At 38.4% G+C, this 19,836-nt stretch overlaps 1 protein-coding gene across 1 annotated transcript in view; it reads right to left on the reverse strand.

Moving 5' to 3' along the window:
• Positions 1-19,836, reverse strand: part of LOC127634884 (sickle tail protein homolog) — a 119,543-nt gene that overhangs the window by 61,959 nt on the left and 37,748 nt on the right. The window contains exon 2 of the mRNA XM_052114617.1: positions 5,629-5,921. Coding sequence (XP_051970577.1) covers positions 5,629-5,921 — 293 coding nt within the window. The remainder of the gene's footprint in view (positions 1-5,628; positions 5,922-19,836) is intronic.

Below are 19,836 nucleotides of genomic sequence, written 5' to 3' on the forward strand. Positions count from 1 at the left end.
TTGTCAAGTGAGGAATGTTTGAAAAAATTATTATAAACTGCTACAAGATGTTTTGTGCTATTTTTGGTGCTCACCTGGTTCAGTCGAATAAGAGATCGCTTTGCTTCTGCTCCTCTCAAGGCTGAAGTGAATTAGGTCTCCCATCAAGTCACTGATCAGGCTCAACCCTATTTAGCTTTAGTGGGTAACCAGTCTAGAGCTACTGGGTGATATGGCTGCTTATTGTGATGAGGAGCCAAATCAGGCTCAACTTTCATATGTTGTCAGGTGCATACAGTTCATGGAAGCGCAGCGTAGTTCTAGCGGGAAAACTAGCAGCTGTACATCATCACATCATTAGCTGGGTAATTCCTAGCCAATCGCATGTAAGCCATTGCTTTATAAGTCTGCTCACAATATATCACATTGCTGTTTCAGTGTGCCAACCTCCACCACCCCACCACCACCAGTTGAGCCCTGTTCCGCACGGAGGTAGGCTCCTCACCCCTGCCTCCTATTTCCGGCAGGACATGATGGTTCCGGGTACAACTCCCTCGGACCGCCGGACGGGGCCTACGCCAAAGAGAGAGACATTGCTTTACATTTATCAAATAAATGGCATCTTAAACTTCACTCAAGCTTCGATAGAATACTTTTTATGCAATTGTAAGAGTAGGTCCAATGCAGAGAAGACATCTCCTGGGTTTCATCTTTTTGATAATATACAACTGAATATGACCACAAAATTCCCCTCTAAATTGTGTATTTACAGGTTTAAGATTCTCGAGCCAATCTTCTCAAGCAATTTAACAGTAACAGTTTATTTTCCCGCTCACTTTTCCCAAAAGAATACAGCTCAGTTTGAGAGTAACATATTGTAAACAGTTTCAACAGTAAGGCACAGTAGGAAATACAGCCATAATACTGTAAAAACAACAAATCTGACAACAACATACTGTAAACAGTATCTACAGTAAGTTGCAGTTGGAAATACAGTAATAATACTGTCAAAACAACAAAAATCATTTACATGCTAAACAGCTAGTGCACATTGCCCTGATAAAGGCAGTGATTGTTTCTTAATTATTATGTTTTTTTCTTTTTTGACAGTCAAGTTCAATGCCCTCTCTCCAAAATACTAGGTCCATCTTTATAAACTAAGCATTTTATACTATGTGTCATTGAAATGCAATAATAGGCCATATGCATGTGTATAGTAAAAGTAAAGTTAGTAAGTATTGTAAGTATAGTAAAAGCAAAAGCTGAAAATAGACCTTGAAAAGGTTGGTCAAGTGTATGGTTGACTGGGCACTAAACCAATCAAAATTCCTCTCGGTCTCTCTCTCCCCTTTCCATGTGCATAGCATACCCACCTACACTCGTATTCCGCACTTAAAAACACTCTTCCTTGAGTAGCTGCCAATCACCACCTTTGTTCTACTGTTGAAATCTTTAGAGCAGGTAAGGAACCTTTTGTTTTCCCTCAGAGTAAACACTCAACACTTCACTCACCCACTGTGGGGTGGCGTTCAGCCTCTGCCCCCACCTTTTCTCTTTAATACCCCCTGGGGCAATCCAAATAACATTCCACAGACCCATTGAGTGAATGAGCACTGGCAGAAGGACAGAAAAAGAGAATGAGAAAGAGTGTGTCTTCCTGAAACCAAGTTGTTCTAAGGCAGTAACATCTGAATCATTTAAATTCATATGACAAAGGGGTAAGTGTTAGGGTTCATATTATTTTTTTCAGAATGGAATAAACAATAAAAACACATGTATACTAAACAGTATAAAAGGGCATAAGTAAGTTCTACAAAAAACTGTGCTAAATGTTTAGTTGACATTTTTCTTAAAGGAATAGTTCACCCAAATGAAAATGAAAATTATTCCAGCATTTAAGGCCAAAGCATAATTTGGTTGTCCACATTAATGATCGCTCATGCACAGTACGTGTAATTAAAATGTCAAAGTCCGCATGGACTGTCCATTTGTGGCCCAGATTTTCTTGATATGTGGACAGTCCTTGCTTGTGTGCATCGTTGGCACATGCGCCTGCCGTTGACTGTACTAAACTGTATCAAAAAGCAGTTGATAGTGCGCATGCGTGTCAAGCGTGTTCATATTCGATTGCAGTCAGAAGAGTATACTTTGAAAGGCAACAATGTCGACTGGGAGCAATTGAATCCGGAACGCACAAAAATGAAGGAAAATCGGGCTTTACACAACTTCATGTCATTCCAAACCAGAATGATTTTCTTTCTTCCATGGAACACAGAAGGATAAATTAGGCAAAATGACTCTGTCACCATTCACTTTCATTACGTGCACTTTAGTGGGTAAATAACAGTCAATTCAGAATGGATTTCAAAGATACTTAATCATTAATTTTACAGTTCATACACAATCCTTTCATTTTAAACATTGCCCACAAACATCTAGTCAGTTTACTTATGTGCATAAAACAAAATTTTCACATAGATAACTAATATTGGCATTATATTCATGCTGTTTATCCAGAGGGGAACTAGCTCCCCTGGCTGAGCCTGGTTTCTCACAAGGTTATTTGTTTCCATTAGCAAATATCTCACCAAGTTTTGTGTTCTTTGCCTCCATTGCCTTTGACTTGCTCACTGGGGGCCTAAAGACAATCCTTTTTAAGGCATGCTTTTCAGTCATGTTATTCATTTAAACCACACAATGAGGACTTTAAGACACCACAGCATCATATTCTATTACGAAATAATTTTCTGTAAAGCAGCTTTGAAATGATGTGTGTTGTTAAAGCGCTAAACAAGTCAAATTGACATGAATCAAGAATTTTTTTTCATACTATGATAGTGAATATTATTGACTGAAGTTAACATGCTGTCTAACATTTCCTTTTGTGTTCATCATAAAAAAGTAAAAACCTCATACAGATTTGGAACAACATGACCATGAATAAATGAATCAGAATTGTCATTTTTGTCTGAACCATCCCTTTAAACATTTAAACCTGAGTGTGAGATCGAACAGGAAATTAAATTTTTTAGGGCATGACCTGACAGAGAGAGGAGAAAAAGGTGTCAGAATGATCTATGGTGCAGGCTACAGTTTTCACCTAAGGCTGAAACCCCTGAAAATTGACTCTTTCAGCCAAAGGAAAAAAATAAAACAAACCTGTTTAAACTAAGATAGCAATCTATTTACAACCATCATAAGTACAACCCTTGGTTTGGTCAATTATGAGGCCACTGTAAAAACAAAAAGTATTTAACTGGTTCCAGCCTCTTAATATAAAAATATATTGTAGAATAATTAATGGAGTTAATATTGTGTTATGGCGGAGAGATGATCCCTGTGGTCATAATTGAAGGAAGTGCAGTGCAGCATAAGGACAAGACTGCACACTGAATAGCTTTATATTGCATAGATATGTCACCCACTGCAGAAATGTTCACATTACTAAATATGTTCATCGTTCCTCAGCGTTTTTGTAGAAAGCAGACAAAATAAAGAAAATCCCTCAAATTTTGATGTCTTTTATGCATCTAATGACTACCTTTAGATTGTAATATCTAGTATTATATGTGTTATATATATATATATAAAAGGTTCTAGTGTTCCTAACAGCTTAAAGGCACTTATTGCCAGCCAGGCAATAAAAGACATCTGCAATCTCCATCAACCATTCTGACAGCTATTACTGAATGACAAGAGATTTTTGAAAGTCATTTTGAAAGACTGTTTCCTTGGTAATGCATATACAGTAGCGCATATATTGCGCATGACACTTTGCATTGTTTCATTGATTTTATATGTATATACTGAATATACGATATTCTTTTTAATTTTACATATTAATTTGATAATGAACAGTGACCTGCCTTGACTAAATATATCCTTCAGATATATTAAAGAGTTAAAGGAAAAGATAACCAAAAAATGAAAAGACTGTCATAATTAACTCACAATTTACTCACCCCCACCTTCTTCTGTCGTTCCAAACCCGTATGGCTTTCTTTATTATGCAGAACACAAGAGCAGCATTTTTTTATGAATATTCTGGTTTGTCTCTTCAATACAATGGTTATTGTTTCTCAATGTAATGCTTGAAAAAGGAACCAAAAGAATCATAAAAACAGTCCAAGTGACTTGTGTGTCATATAGCCGAAGATAAACAGCCCACAATTTAAGACTTTTTTGGTTGTTTCTCCCCAAAACCTATTGAATGCCTTCAGAAACCTTGGAATATGACTTTTAAGCTTTAATTTGTGTCCCTCTCAACTGCCATTGTCAGCCTGGCCTCATGAACATTGCGTGAAAGTGGCAACATTTTAGCAAATGGGGGCCATGAGTGAGTGAAATTGTGTCGTAATCAGACAAGATATTTAGGTGAATAATGACAAAGGTTTTAATGAGTAAAACATACTTTCCTCACCTAAAAGTTTAGCCTAAATGTAACTATAACTAGTTATAATACAACTAAATATAACAAAAAAACTTTTCATTTTGGAGGCATTGGCCAATTTCCTGAAACTGTTGTGATGTCCAATAAAACAGTTGTGACAATTCCACTTACAGTTTAGAGAATGTTAAGACAGTTTCAAAAAATGAGCCAAAGCGATTGATGAAAAACTGTAAATAAATATAAATATTGCATATATGCATTATTATGACTTAATGCAGAGCACATTTTTTTGGCTTTCATAATATTCTTTTGCGTGCTTCATTATGAGGAATTAAAACAATTAGCATGTATTATGAGTGATTATTGTCGTGGTATGCAGTTTCATATTATATTTTTCTGCTTTGTGTCGGCTTTTGTGAACCAACACCACAGATGTCACACCTGTTTTAATAACAATATCCTCACCATTTTCTTGACTTGATTGGGAGTCATCTCGTTCTGTGGAGATGTTTTTTCAGGGTTTATCATGGATCAAAAATTATGGAAAAGCGCGAGTGATCCTGCTCTGTGCTCTTCTGTAAATATCGGAAGCCTGCTGGACTCGTGCGCACTTGCATGCTCAAGAGTCCAAAGAGTTCAAAGATAGCCCACGCGACTCTCACATTAAACACAGATGAGCTTGTCTGATCAGAAGCATATTAAGCACTTATGAAGCGCAGAACGCAAGATAAATGCCATTGAATTTGCTTGAGTGGCCGCTGAATTTTTTTTTATGCCATAAAAACCCTTTCCATGTTTCTTAAATTCTCTCAGTCTCACGTGAATCCCTGCCCACTGACAGAAAATCCTACGCTGCAAAATATATATATCATCATATTGCCCAGCCGTACATGAAGGTAAGCAAATTATGACCAAATAAAATTTTGGGGTGGACTATTCCTTTAAGTTTTTGCATACCAAGTGAGTTGGCATTCTACATGCCTTTAAAGTTTCTTTAGGAATAAGTTGCTATAATATATGAAGATCAAATGAAGGACATTATCCAGTCTGGTATAGGAATTTGGCCAAGTGCTGTGGAACATACAGCACTTCTGTCAGTCAACACTCTTTAACTAAATGAGCACATACTTCTTCAAATACTTCAAAATCTCCAGGTTTCATTCAATATCAGTGGACAGATTCTGTACATGTGTTTCACTGATATCTCTTTGTAACTGACAGTAATGCATTAAACTGGCTGAAATGACACTGGCCATCACCTGTTCTCTGAGTCGTTCCTGATGGCCCATGATGGCGGAGGCATGGTGCGGATACTTCTGTTTCAGATGCTCCAGGAAGGCCTCTCGTTTTTTATCCATGTCTGAAGGCTGCATGGCGAGGATCTCCTGTGAGTCACGTGCCCCGCCCACAGTGTGTCTGCGTAGAACCCCTGCACGGCTGGATTTGGGATCACAGCGATTGCCAGGGCTGTAAGCGGAGACAACCTGCTGTTTACGGTTTAGATGTTCAGTGTCTTCAGTGGAGGTCACCTTTAGATTACCCTTCAGAGGCTCTGCACAAATAGAAGACAGGACAATAGGATGATTAGGGAAAAGGTGTTATGGGAATATTTACTTGTGGGCCCCATGTGGACTATTTACTATTAATAAATAATAGTAATAGTAATAATATTTTAAGCATACGGTATATGGGTATGGTCTTAGGGTGCCCACATACTTTTGGCCATACAGTATACTGTATGTACATACTGCATATGAGTATGCATACACTTGCAAAGTTGCACAACCATACATACACACACACAAACACACATTATATAAACAAATTCCAGACATATAATTATTTTTTTTATCCCCTTTTCTCCCCAATTTGAAATGCCCCATTCCCACTACTTAGTAGGTCCTCGTGGTGGTGCGGTTACTCAACTCAATCTGATTTGGTAGAGAACAAGTCTCAGTTGCCTCCATTTTTGAGACTGTCAATCTTCACATATTATCACGTGGCTCGTTGTGCATGACACAGTGGAGTCTCCCAGCATGTGGAGGCTCATGCTACTCTCCGCGATCCACACAAAACTTACCACGCCCCATTGTGATCCACTAATCGCGATCACAAGAAGGTTACCCCATGTGACTCTACCCTCCCTAGCAACCAGGCCAATTTTGCTTAGGAGACCTGGCTGGAGTTCTTAAATGAAGTGCTGTCAGAACAAGAAAGTGTGTGATTTATTAAATAATATGAGGCTGTCAGATTTATATCATCCTCAAGCTAAAGTTTTCAAAATCCAAAAGAACCTAACATGTTCTAACAAAACTACCAGAGCAAATGGCACACTAGCGCTGAATGTTTACCCATATCAAATGTGACACACCCACCCACAAGACACATACATATTAAAATAATGAAAAAAGTAGCTAAGTAAGGGATCATTTACAGTCAGCCAGTTGTTATCGTAAAATACAACCTGGCAGGGTAATCAAGACAACAACGGAATGCACTTATTACATGGCTAATAACCAAATGAATAAATAAATGGTCATAAATATTGATTTAGTTAATATTATGTAATTATTTGAGAAGAAATACATCTCTGAACAGTTGAAATCCACCTCTGGTTCTGTTCTGTTGGTGTTTATTTTGTAAAAATGACCATCTGACTCCTCAATATCCAGCCTATTACAAGGCTAACAAATGGACATGAAACATTGATTTGAGTTGGAATTATTTAACCATTCTTTAGCATTTTTAAAATGAAAAAATCTGAAAGTCCTGCAACACCAAGGAAGGGTTAATTAGCTTACTTGTAGAGATCGCACAGTGATCCGAGAAGTAGGAAAGATGACTCACAATACCCAGATAATTGATCTAAATCCCCGGACATGCAGTTGTTTCTAGATATCACACCACTAGATGGCGCCATTGACAATCAGAATTGAGTATTCTAGAGGGCCGCGTAATAAATGGTAAATGGTCTGCACTTATATACTGCCTTTTATAACCTTAGCAGTTACCAAAGCGCTTTACACTGTGTCCCATTCACACAATCACACACACACACTCACACTCATACACCAATGATGGGAGTGTTGTCATGCAAGGTGCTAGCCTGCCATTGGGAGCACCTTGGGATTCAGTGTCTTGCCCAAGGACATTTTGGCATGTGGAGTCATGTGGGCCGGGAATCGCAATTGGTGGCCGACCCACTTTACGACCTGAGCCACAGCTGCCCCTAAATGTAGATACTATTTCTCAGATGCAAATAAAAATTTACTTATTAGTGCTTGTGGTCTACCCGGTGCTTCACAATCAGACAGTATGTTGGAAATGCAGTCGCAAACACAAATTCAGGCATGAGAAAACTTGTGTAGTTCCATCAGCATTACTGGTAGCTCAGAGGAGAAATGACTGTGTCAGCAAAATGACCCTGCTACATGCACGCGCACACACACACACACACTGTACATTCATAAAAGTGATGTATTGGCCTCTTGAGTGAAGTTGGCACACAGATGTTTTCAGTTTATGTGGGCCCTTTTTTCCCAGTAATGGGCACTTAAACTAGTGTGATATCAGTGAGAAATATGGCCTCATGGGATTACTTTTGTTTTTTTGTTTTTTTTGTGGATGTTGGTTGAGAAATAACAGGCTACCATTCTCTCTCTAGCACAGCATTCCTCTTCCAAAGGAAAAAAAAAACATAACTACACTACCAGTCAAAAGTATGGTAACATTGAATGAAATAGTTTTTTATGATCTTAAAACTTATTTGATATAAAGTATTATGCTTAAATGCTTGAAATTAGTTTTATAGTCAAATGTAAATTATGCCTATGTATGAATTTCTTAACAAAACTATATTTTATATGGGTGAGTTGGGCCGGAAAGTGAAGAAAAACAGCCAACTAATTCCCAGCATACATGGGAACACATCCCAGGTGGATACCTCATGATGTTGAGAGAATGCCCAGATTCAGAGCTGTAACCTTGGCAAAGGTGGCTACTTTAAGATAGTTTTGATTTGTTCAACATTTCTGGACACTACATAGCCTAATTCCTTTACTGTTTCTGTTATTTTATAGTTTTGATAACTTTACTACTACTCTAAAATGTGGAAACTGTTTAGATGTGTCTAAACATCTGACTTCTAGTGTAAATCAAAAGGTATATAAATCTCACACATTGTAAAAATGTAAGATTTAGAATACCTAAACCCCATCATCCTCCCCCTTTTGCATTACGTCACAGGACAGCAAGCTATCAGGTCTATTTATATCTTCTAAGCTCTACACAAACACACACTCAAGCATGCACAAAAGCAGTCTGATAGTAAGTCAACAAGAAAAATCTTCAAGTCAAGAAATCTTGTTCCATCTCACTAACAAATAAACCCTATTGTGGCAACCATGCACTGTCTTTACCTTCCCCAGGAAGCTCTGTCCTACTCTCCTCTGCCTCTTCAAGTTCCCCCTGTGCTTCCATGCTCTTCAAACAAGACTGAACCAATACACTGGCCCTTGGGACACTGGATTCAATAGTTTGTCTGTAGAGAGCAGCTGTTGGCCAGATTCCAGATCTTCTCACATGAGTGAAAGAGTGTTAGCAGTTTACTGAAATGGAGTTTGGGCTACTCTAAACTCTGAAGATCAAGTCTAGAAACTTGTCAATTGAAAGCGCCCTGCTGCATGGAATGTGTGTTGATGTCTGTGTGAGTGTGTGTGTCCCAGAACTAAAAGAGGTGATGGTGACGTTAGCATTCCCCTGTAAGCTTAGCGAGAGGCCCTAAGCAACAGGTGTTAGACTCTCTCTCTCCTTCTCTCAATTGATTTTCATTACACATTTCATTAATGCTGCTTGTTAATGCTAGACCGGAACCAAACCAGAACTAACAAAGATAAACCAGCTTGACCAACATGGGAAAGGTCTTTTTTAGTAGGGATAGCAACATCCTGGCAACCACACACAACCTAGCTTTGTGGCAATAAGGTACCACTCATATTTTCTTCAGAAAATTAAATTGTCAAGTTCCTCTTCTAAAGTAGAGTACTAGTTCCTTTACCCCCACTCCACAGTTTCCCTACAAGTAGATTATTCATTGAAGAGCATTTCCAAATGTTTCACATATCTTCTGTAATCCTATCATTCCAAGCCTGTCATTCCATCAAAGGGGAGTAAGGACATTTATGACTGTGTGTGTTTGTGTGCATACATATACTAATGTAATTCAAAATAGCCCAGTAAGACAGACAGATTTAAACTAATGCATAACAGCTTGTCCCCATATAGGCACAATGTAACAAGTTACCAGAGCCAAGTAATGTGTCTGTCCACAATGAAAGTACAAATGTTGTGTAATTCAATACAATCACAGCCAATCAGAAAAAAAATATGATGTTTCATCAGCAATCAGCACATTGAAATGCACTTTATAAGTATGATTTCAGTCGGACTAAAACAATAGTTTGTCTTTTTAAAATGGCATGCAAATGCAATAATGATTACATAATTTTGTAGAAAAGCCACAGCATTTTTGTTATACAAAGGCATTTTGATACAAAGACTATATACAGAGTGCACAGCAAATCACAGCAATAGTCTAATATAATTAGTATTTGGAGATGAAAAATATTGAGGATCAGTAAAGTTGTTTATTTAAAAAAGAAAGTGACACAAAGTAAAATATGCTGCGCTAAATATTATTTTAGAGATATAAGAGAACTCAAACAAGATTATATGCAAAGGCAAAAAAATTAGCAATATGGAATACATTATGAAGCACAATCCACATACTGTAAGATCGGAGAGTTTTGAAGGGAGATGCAAGCAATCTATTTTACATGTTAAGAGAACCCATGAGAAAATTAGTTTCAGTTTTTAAGACATTTGGTGCAAATAAAACGCACATCCACATCCTCACTGCTGGTACAGGATTTCTTCCTCGAGTTCATTTAGTGTTTAAAGTCAGTGATTGAAACAGCTGGGCTTTAGCGCCACCATTTGCGCTGGTTTTGATAACTGCAGCACTTCCTGACACTTGATCCAAAGCTCATATTTTATTTTATTTACAAAAAGTAACCAAAACTCACCATATAAAAAGCTTTGCTTTGTCAGCATGCAAATGTTAGCTCCAGGTGTGAATGGCTTAAATGGATTAAAAATGTCAATCGTGGCAGAAATCGTGGCAAAAATTCGCACTTGGTGTGCAAAGGCCTTTAGTCTGAATGAAATGGTACAATTTTTACAATTTAACATACACAAGTGTATTGTTGTCTTTAGTTAACAAAATACTTCACATATTTTACAATACAGTTCTGTTCCTTGGGGCTCCACAGAATCTTTAAGAATATGCCTCAACAGGCATCCTTCATTTAAAAACCAAAGCCAGCCTATTAACCCTGTCAAAAATCCAGCCAGCTATTACAGGCTTAATATCCACCAACTGACCAAACATGTCGAAACCAGCTTAAACCTCATGATACCATCTGTAGATGAAGTCAATGTTATGAGATGAAGCACTCATAAGAGCAAAGAGAAAGAACACCATAAGAGCAAACACCATCGCATGGACTTCAATACAATTTGTGGATTAATCTCTTCCCAATCATTCATATTCCACATTGTGTACTCTCTCTCTCAAACCACAAGCTTAAACAGCACAATTCTCCTCTCACAAACCACACAATCCTCTCTGTGATAATAAAGCTCAGGATGAGGAACCAAGAATAATTCTAAACACATCTCTTCTTCCTGTCCCTGTAAAAACATACAACTTTTCTCATTTTCCTTTCTCCAATAACTTTTAAAAGTTTATAACAGTTTATCTTGGAATCCCTGTCCCAGAACATGATGGCTTGGAATTCGGCTGTAAACCAAAGAGGAAATCTCTCTTTGGTAAGGTGATGTGTGAGTATATCGGTGCATTTGGGGTCAGTGGTGTAGAGTTGTTCTCAGTAATTTATTTATGGAGGAATGTGTGTCTGTGTGCTCCCACTCATAAACTTTCATTCGCTCTCTCTAAAAACAATGTACATCTCTCTCCATCTCTCTGTCCCTCCATGGGGAAGACAGAGCTCTTTTGTGTGAGGAGGATATTGCATTACTGCAGACAGTGACTGAATAAGGGATGATAGCGTCATTTAATAAGGTGAGCGAATCTTACACGCACAATTTTACAAATTGTCACACACACACACACACACACACACACACACACACACACACACACACACACACACACACACACACACACACACACACACACACACACACAATTTTATCCCAATTTCCTCTACTTACTTAGGTCCTCGTGGTGGCTCGGTTACTCGCCTCAACCGGGTGGTGGAGGACAAGTCTCAGTTGCCTTCACTTCTGAGACCGTCAATCCGTGAACCTTGTCACGTGGCTAGCTGTGCATGAAACCACAGAGACTCTTAACATGTGGAGGCTCATGGTATTCTCTGCGATCCTTGCACAACTTACCATGCGCCCCATTGAGAGCGAGAGCCACTAATCACGACCACGAGGAGGTCCGCATGTGACTCTACCCTCCCTAGCAACCGGGCCAATTTGGTTGCTTAGGAGACCTGGCTGGAGTCACTCAGCACACCCTGGATTCGAACTCGCGACTCCAGGGGTGGTAGGCAAAATCAAAGTTCAAAGGATTTATTAACAATACATATCTACTTCAACTGTGCTGGCGAAGAATGAAGAATAAAGATTCTCCACAGCATGTGCAGATTGGTAGAAACATTTCTTCCCCACTGATCCTTATTGGCACACGACAGGGAAGCGTTTCTTGTGTTGCATTCCTTGTTCACACATGACTATGTGGCCAGTCACAGCTCAAATACTATAATAAAGTTTGCTAGCAATCCCACCATTCTGGGTCTGATAACCAACAATGATGAAACAGCCTACAGAAATGAGGTGATTCCTGTCAGAGTGGTGTCAGGAAAACAACCAGTTACTTGATGTCAGTAAAACTAAGGACCTGGTGATCGATTCTGAAGGGACATTGTAGAGTGGATAAACAGCTTTAGATTTCTAGGGGTTACCCTCACTGCTAAGCTCACACGGACTGAGCATATAGATTTTATTATCAAAAAGGCACATCAACGCCTTCACTTTCTCATGTGCCTGAAGAAAGCGAGGATGTCCACTGTAGTCCTTAAAACTTTCTACAGGTTGGCTGTGGAGTCAGTCCTCACAGGGAGTATTACATCCTGGGGTGGCAGCTGTTCCTTACAGGACAGGAAAGCACTACAGAGGGTGGTTAACAGCCCAGAAAATAATCAGCACACAGCTAACAGCAGTACAAGATATATATAACGCACGTTGCCTCAGAAAGGCAAAGCGCATCATGGAAGACCATAGCCATCCTGCACAGGCACATTTCACTCTTTTACCTTCTGTTAAGCAACTTAACAGTTTTATTGGAACACGCACAACCAGATTCAAGGATAGCTCTTATCCTACTGCTGTAAGACTGGTCAATTCACATTAATAAGCAATTACAAAAACATATTGGACAACACACTGTCATTGTGGAACTTGATTTGCACTGATCTCTCTAGGCTCATCACTTATACTGTCACTTTATGATCTGTTTTATTGTACTTTTTGAATATATGTATATTATATTTAGTAATGCTATTAATTGCATTTCGTCTTGTCTATAGTTTGTGGACCAGTATTCACGTAAGTATGTCCTTGTACTTTGTACATGGTACTTGTACTTATGACAATAAATGTATAATTGAATTGATATGCATCTAAACTCTCAAAATATCTCTTCAAGAAAGGACCGACTCATAAGAGTCTATTGAAGAGTCATTGGACTGCACTTGTCAAAAGTTTGTAGGCAACAGAAAGATTTGGGGTGCGTTCCATTCTGAATTGATCATCCCAATGCTCATGCCTTTTGAACACTTTATCATCCACTGTGAGATCTTTGAAAGGGTAAATGGTGTGGTGCTCAAAAATAAGGGTAATTTGAAACTCACTTTTAAGTAATTTTATTGGGAAATTCCATTTGAAGCGATCTTACAGCATGACTATCATGATTGTTCTCCCTTCAAAGTGCCCTTCAGAGGATGATTTATGCCATTTAAAGATCCTCCAAACCCTGAGGCATTCTGGGTGATGGATTCCAACTGTCATTCTCTGTCCCTTTTAGGGATGAGCTTCAGGGGGAAAGGTCAGGGCGGTGGTAAGTACATCTCTCCTGGGAGGGCTTGTATTTGTGATCATCTTTATCTTCATCTCCATCATCAGAAGCAAACTCTTTTTGAATAATTAACTTTATTGGATCGTGAAGACATAAATATGTAAGATGACATGATATGGGTGTGACTAATAATCACAATGCTGAATGTTCAGCCAATGAGTATGATAAAACCTAAAGACAATACTATGAATAGTCAGGGCTTCAGGCAGAATCTGTTTTTATCTCCTTCATCAATTTGCAATAAAGATTAAATCTGACTCTCTGTGTTTTAACAAGTTCTCATTGATGGTCACATTATCTCAGACTGCAGCAAGCCCTTGGCAGAAGCCGATGACAAATTCCCAGAGGGAGACAGTGGGAACATTTCTCCACAGAAATTTTTCAGGCTAAAGTCTCACACTAACACTTACTGACAGGAGCAATATTACATAAATAGTTTATCGAATGAAAAATAAAACAAAAAATTGATTGATGTTGACCAGGCAGATAATCTAATCTCAAATAATATTTGGCTGTTTTGAGATTATCTGCATTAGCCAAAAACTGTGCCAGCTTGGCCAATTATATGTATAGTTCACTCAAATATGAAAATTCAACATTCACTTTCATTGTAAGGAAAAACCCCAAAATGAAAGTAAATGTTGACTTAGGCTAAAATGCTGTCTAACATTTATTTTTGTGTTTCAAAGAAGAAAGAAAATCATATGTGAGTCAATTGGGGCTTTTCCACTGCACTCGACTGGATTCTGCTTGCTTTTTGGGGGTTTTCCACTGTGAATAGTACCTGGCACTTTTTTTAGTACCACCTTGGTCGAGGTTCCAAGCAAGCAGAGCCGATAATAAATGTGACATCAAAATCCTGCAGATCACTGATTGGTCAGAGAGAATCGTCACTACCAGCATCGCTGAATTTCCGACACGGGACATCAATCCGCTAGTTTTAAGTTAGCAACAGGGATAGCAGTATCATTTGTTCACACAACTTTTAAATTGCAAAAATAAATGGCTGTGCGCAAAACCATCCCATGGTCAATAAACGAGGTACAGACGTTCCTCTTGTTAGCGACGATCGAAACAACGTGAAACGAAAAAGTCTTTCAGGAGGTGTCTCATCTGTTGGCCACACACAGCTACCACCAGACCTACCAACAGTGTAGGAAAAGTGACTATAGAACCATCAAGGACCACAACAGCCGGATTGGTTCAAACAGAAGAAAGAGGAAGTGGTTCGACTAAATGGACGCTGTGCAATAGACCGGCGAGCAATGGGAGGGAGAGTGCCTGGGACTCGGCCACAGCGTTATTGGAGTCAACGATGGAGGATGGTACATTTTGTTATGTTAACTCTATATTCTGCTTGAAAGCTTCAATTTATTTAGTTGACCAGCTACTGGAAAGCTTGCTTCTAAAACAATCAGGCCAATTTAACTGTGAAATCACCATGCAACAACTGCTTCTGCAGCACAATGAGCTAGTAGCTAACAGCTAGCGGTCGTGTTATTGTTTATGGTCAGTAATATTTGTGTCACGTTTAAGATGATGTTGTAGCAGAAGATGCGGCGCAACTCTGAAGATCAGCCTATAATCCCACCCACGTTGAGGCTGCACTACTGCACAACTGCAGTGGAAAAGAAAGCTCAGAAAAGTAAATCGAGTAGATTTGAGTCGAGTCGAACCGTAACGTGCAGTGAAAATTGCCAAATGAGGACAGAATTGGGTGAATTGTTTCTTTTTGTAACTTTCTTTGCTGTGACATATGAACAAGGCTTGTTACAGGCCCCGTTCAACCTTGTTATCCCTCTCTCAACCTTTTGTTTTTTAAAAATAGAAAAAAATCTGCTTTATGGACATAGGTTTTGTGAATTTTAAGAAAATATTATGCAATAAATGTTTACATTTATCTATTCTGTGAAAATACCATTTATATAATTCAATTTAATTCTACTGTATAAGCAATACATCAGCCATCGGCCACTCTAGATATTGGTATAAAACCCACTAGAATGAAGTCTGCAGTACAAAAAAGGAGCTGTGTTTTCTTAATGAAAGTTTACAATCTACTCTCCTGTCCTTCTAACACGTTAATATATATTGGTGCCTATAAATGCACATGTGTGTTGAGAAAATTAGTTAGTTCTTGCATGTGTGCCTCTCTTACAGGAATAGTTCAGCTGTCAGTCTCCAGTATCTGTTTACAGTGGCCATGATCTTTTGATCTGCAGGCAGAACAGCAGGTCCGGGGAATAGTGTCAGAGTTCAGTCTGTTGAACGTTTGCCTTTCATTATCAGATTATAGTCACAATTCAGCCATTATACTGTAATGTATCTAACCTACTGCACTATAAGGGTACAAGGGATGAAAATGACAATCCAAACAAATACCCAAAAAAGCCAGCACTGTTCAGTTAATATGCACAGACAGCAGTTGTGGAACAACAATTCAAAATCCAACACACTCTCTGTTTATCCACCTTTTTCCTGACTTCTCCATTGGTGGCACCATTACGAATATGGAATATGTGCTGTTAGAGGATGTTATATCAACTACAGGTGGCTTAAAACATTTCTGGAAAATGAATGCAACAACAGTAAGTCAAACCAGATGCAATAAGCAGAGGTTGCATTAATATAATTCTTCATCATTTGCCTATTTATTTATTTATTTATTTATTTATTTATTATTATTTTTCTCCTTTTTTCTCCCCAATTTGGAATGCCCAATTCTCAATGCGCTCTAAGTCCTCGTGGTGGCGTAGTGACATGCCTCAATCCAGGGGTGGAGGACGAATCTCAGTTGCCTCCGTGTCTGTGACCGTCAATCCATGCATCTTATCACATGGTTTGTTGAGCGTGTTCCCGCAGAGACATGTGGAGGCTTCACGCTGCTCTTCACGGCATCCACGCACAACACACCACATGAGACCACTGAGAGCGAGAACCATATTATAGCCTCCCTAGCAACTGGGCCAATTTGGTTGCTTAGAAGACCTGGCTGGAGTCACTCAGCATGCCCTGGATTCGATCTCATGACTCCAGGTGTGGTAGTCAGCAAATTTACTCACTGAGCAACCCAGGCCAAATCTAGCGCATCATAAAAAACTTTAAGAAAACAGGGAGTGTTCTATCATTCTTGACTGTCGTTAGTGATTATTTGAATGCTTGGTAATGTGAATAAGTTGCGAACCGGAAGTCTGTAGTATGCGCTAAGCATAATGGGTCATTTCGCCACGCGTGAAAATCATGGATAAAAGAAAATGAGGACTCTGGTATGTCGGGAGTGTATTTACTTGTGTTTAATGATTGCTGAGCTGAGAATGATGGCAGCTTATATGGAAATTAAAATTTACAATGTATTGAATGAGTTTAGGTCAGTAAATTCTCTCAAGCACAGCAATGATAAAAGAGCAATATAACATCTGTTTATATTTAAAATCTATCTATCAATTCTCTCAAGCACAGCAATGATAAAAGAGCAATATAACATCTGTTTATATTGAAAATCTATCTATCTATCTATCTATCTATCTATCTATCTATCTATCTATCTATCTATCTATCTATCTATCTATCTATCTATCTATCTATCTATCTATCTATCTGCCTGCCTGCCTGCCTGCCTGCCTGCCTGCCTGCCTGCCTGCCTGCCTGCCTGCCTGCCTGTCTGTCTGTCTGTCTGAGTGTTGTTCTGAGAGTGGCCACAAGAGGGAACTATTATAAAGAATCATGCATAATTCACTTCCTTCATACTGTGAGAAAACAGAGAGTGTGTTCAAAGAATAGATTTCATCCTAATATATCGTTAAATAGTTTATTGTGGATCGTTTTAGTGGTTTGTGTTCATGTGTCTGAGTTAAATGACAGATACAGTTAAATGTGAGCTACAGTCACAGTTGGCCATCGCTGACCCTTTCCCTTAATAAAGTGAATAAAGGAGCTATCTGCTGTGTGTTTGTCTCCAAGTCAACGGTTGGCCTGCCAACAGAGGGGCTCGCTGCACCCTGACGAGAAAAGATGAGGGACCCGCCTGTGAACAGCTGCACACACACACACACACACACACACACACACACACACACACACACACACACACACACACACACACACACACACACACACACACAAACTGACTGTGAGAATTGCATCTTGACTATATTTGGCAGAATTAACTCATGGATCATTACTCACACAGTTGGAGAGAGGACATGCAAGGTGTGTGTGTGTACACACACATTGTTATCATCCCAGAGAGACTGACAGCATCTTCAATAATGAAAAAGCTCCTAGACCTAGATCACATCTGATTTTCCACAACTCATGTTGTCTGGAGTTCTTTGTATTCTTCACATAGCATCCATTTAGCATCTGCAAACAAATGCTGTCCTTATACTTTTGTCTACATTAACAGTATAGGCTATACATTGTTTTAAATTGTATAATGATTATTATTTTTTTTATTTTTTTTGTCAAAGTCTGCTTGGGCTATCTTTCATTCAAATAAAAGCTACTATGTTTGGCTGTATATGCATGTGCTTTAAGTGCCCAAATGCCTTTTTAGGCCACTGTACATCTATTTTTTGTCTCTGCCGCCCTCTAGTGTAATGTATACAACATGCATACGCAAAAGACATCTGGCAAAGTCATTTCTATAACTGTCTGTCACAAAGAATGTCTTCTTGCTTTGCAAAGACATTCCTCAGATATAAACAGGAACTGTTGAATAACAAAACTAATGAGCACTTTGATGTATCTATTCCATCATAAAGAGAAAGAATCACCCTTGATTATGGCAGAATTAGAATTGATGTCACTACCAGATGACTAATAAACAGGGAAAATGGGTTTAAGGTTCAAAATATCATATGACAGAAAAAGTGGAGGGTGAGGAGAAATAAGGGGGGTTAAAAATATAAACAGGGATTCAAGAAAGAGGGAAAGAAGAAAGTGGATGTAGACGGAAGTTTAAAAAAAGCCCTGACATTTCTTTTATGGGGAAAGGCTGCTGCAAATGATCTGATTTGCTCTCTATGACATCATCCCTGCTAGGCTGCCTCCCACCCTGACGATGTCATCAGCACTGAGGCATGTCAGTGCTGTAATGCAGCAGGACCCCAGCCACACACACACACACAAAATGATGCAAATCTGATATACAAAAATATCAACATCATCACGAGATATCAAGTTATGAAACATATTTACCACACTGCACAGGATCATTTTGTTTTATAGCATAACCTCTTTGCAAAACATGACTGCAGAACAGACTTCTGATCATTATAAAAATAATCAAAAGTTCATAAATTCAAGTAATAGAATATAAATATTATTAGTATAAGTAGTTTTAAAATGCTTATTTGAGAGGGAGGTTTAAGCAATTAAGTGCATTAAAGGAAAATTCTGAGTTCAATACAAGTTAAGATCAATCGACACCATTTGTGGCATAATGTTGATGACCACAAAAATCATTTTGAATCATCCCTCCTTTTCTTTAAAAAAAAAGAAAGAAAGAAATTGAGGTTAAAGTCCTTTTCGTTTCAAAAAAGCAAAAATTGAGGTTTCACTTACAATGGAAGTGAATAGGGACTTTTTTTAGGGTATAAAGGCAGACATGTGAAGCTAATAATTTTACAAAAGCACTTACATTAAATCTTCTGTTGAAACTCAAGTATTATTTGAGCTGTAAAGTTATTTAAATCATCATGTTATTTTTAGAGTTTTAGGGTTTGTTGACATTACTGTACATTGTCATGGCAGCGAAGTTGTAAACTTGGCTCTAACTGTACACAGAAAAGGTTAATAAGCGATTTTATCACACTAGAATCATGTTTACATGCATATTGTTTAAGTCTTATGGCTAAACTTTTGAAAAACTCAGTATTTTAACATTCAAAAATTGGCCACATTAACTTTCATTTTGAACAAGTAAAACATTTGTGTAAAACATTAAATAGGATTTCATTAATGCTGTCAATTGAGCTTAACTTAAACTGAAGCCACAATATTCCTTTAAATATACAGTCTAGTTCTGATGTATTCTTATGTTGGGAAAAAGATTGAAATGAAATAGAAGAGTTGATGATATGTGTAGCCATCCTATTTGCTACTTAGTTTTATTCTTCAATATCTGAATAAATATGTAGGATATACTATCTCCGTGGCTTTGTGATTGCACTGTATGTGTGTTCATTATTCCACAGAGTGACGTGGATGTCAGGGTATGTGTCCAAAATTCTGTAAGCCATTT

This window comes from Xyrauchen texanus, chromosome 42 (genome assembly GCF_025860055.1).
Source record: "Xyrauchen texanus isolate HMW12.3.18 chromosome 42, RBS_HiC_50CHRs, whole genome shotgun sequence".
NCBI classification, from domain to species: domain Eukaryota; kingdom Metazoa; phylum Chordata; class Actinopteri; order Cypriniformes; family Catostomidae; genus Xyrauchen; species Xyrauchen texanus.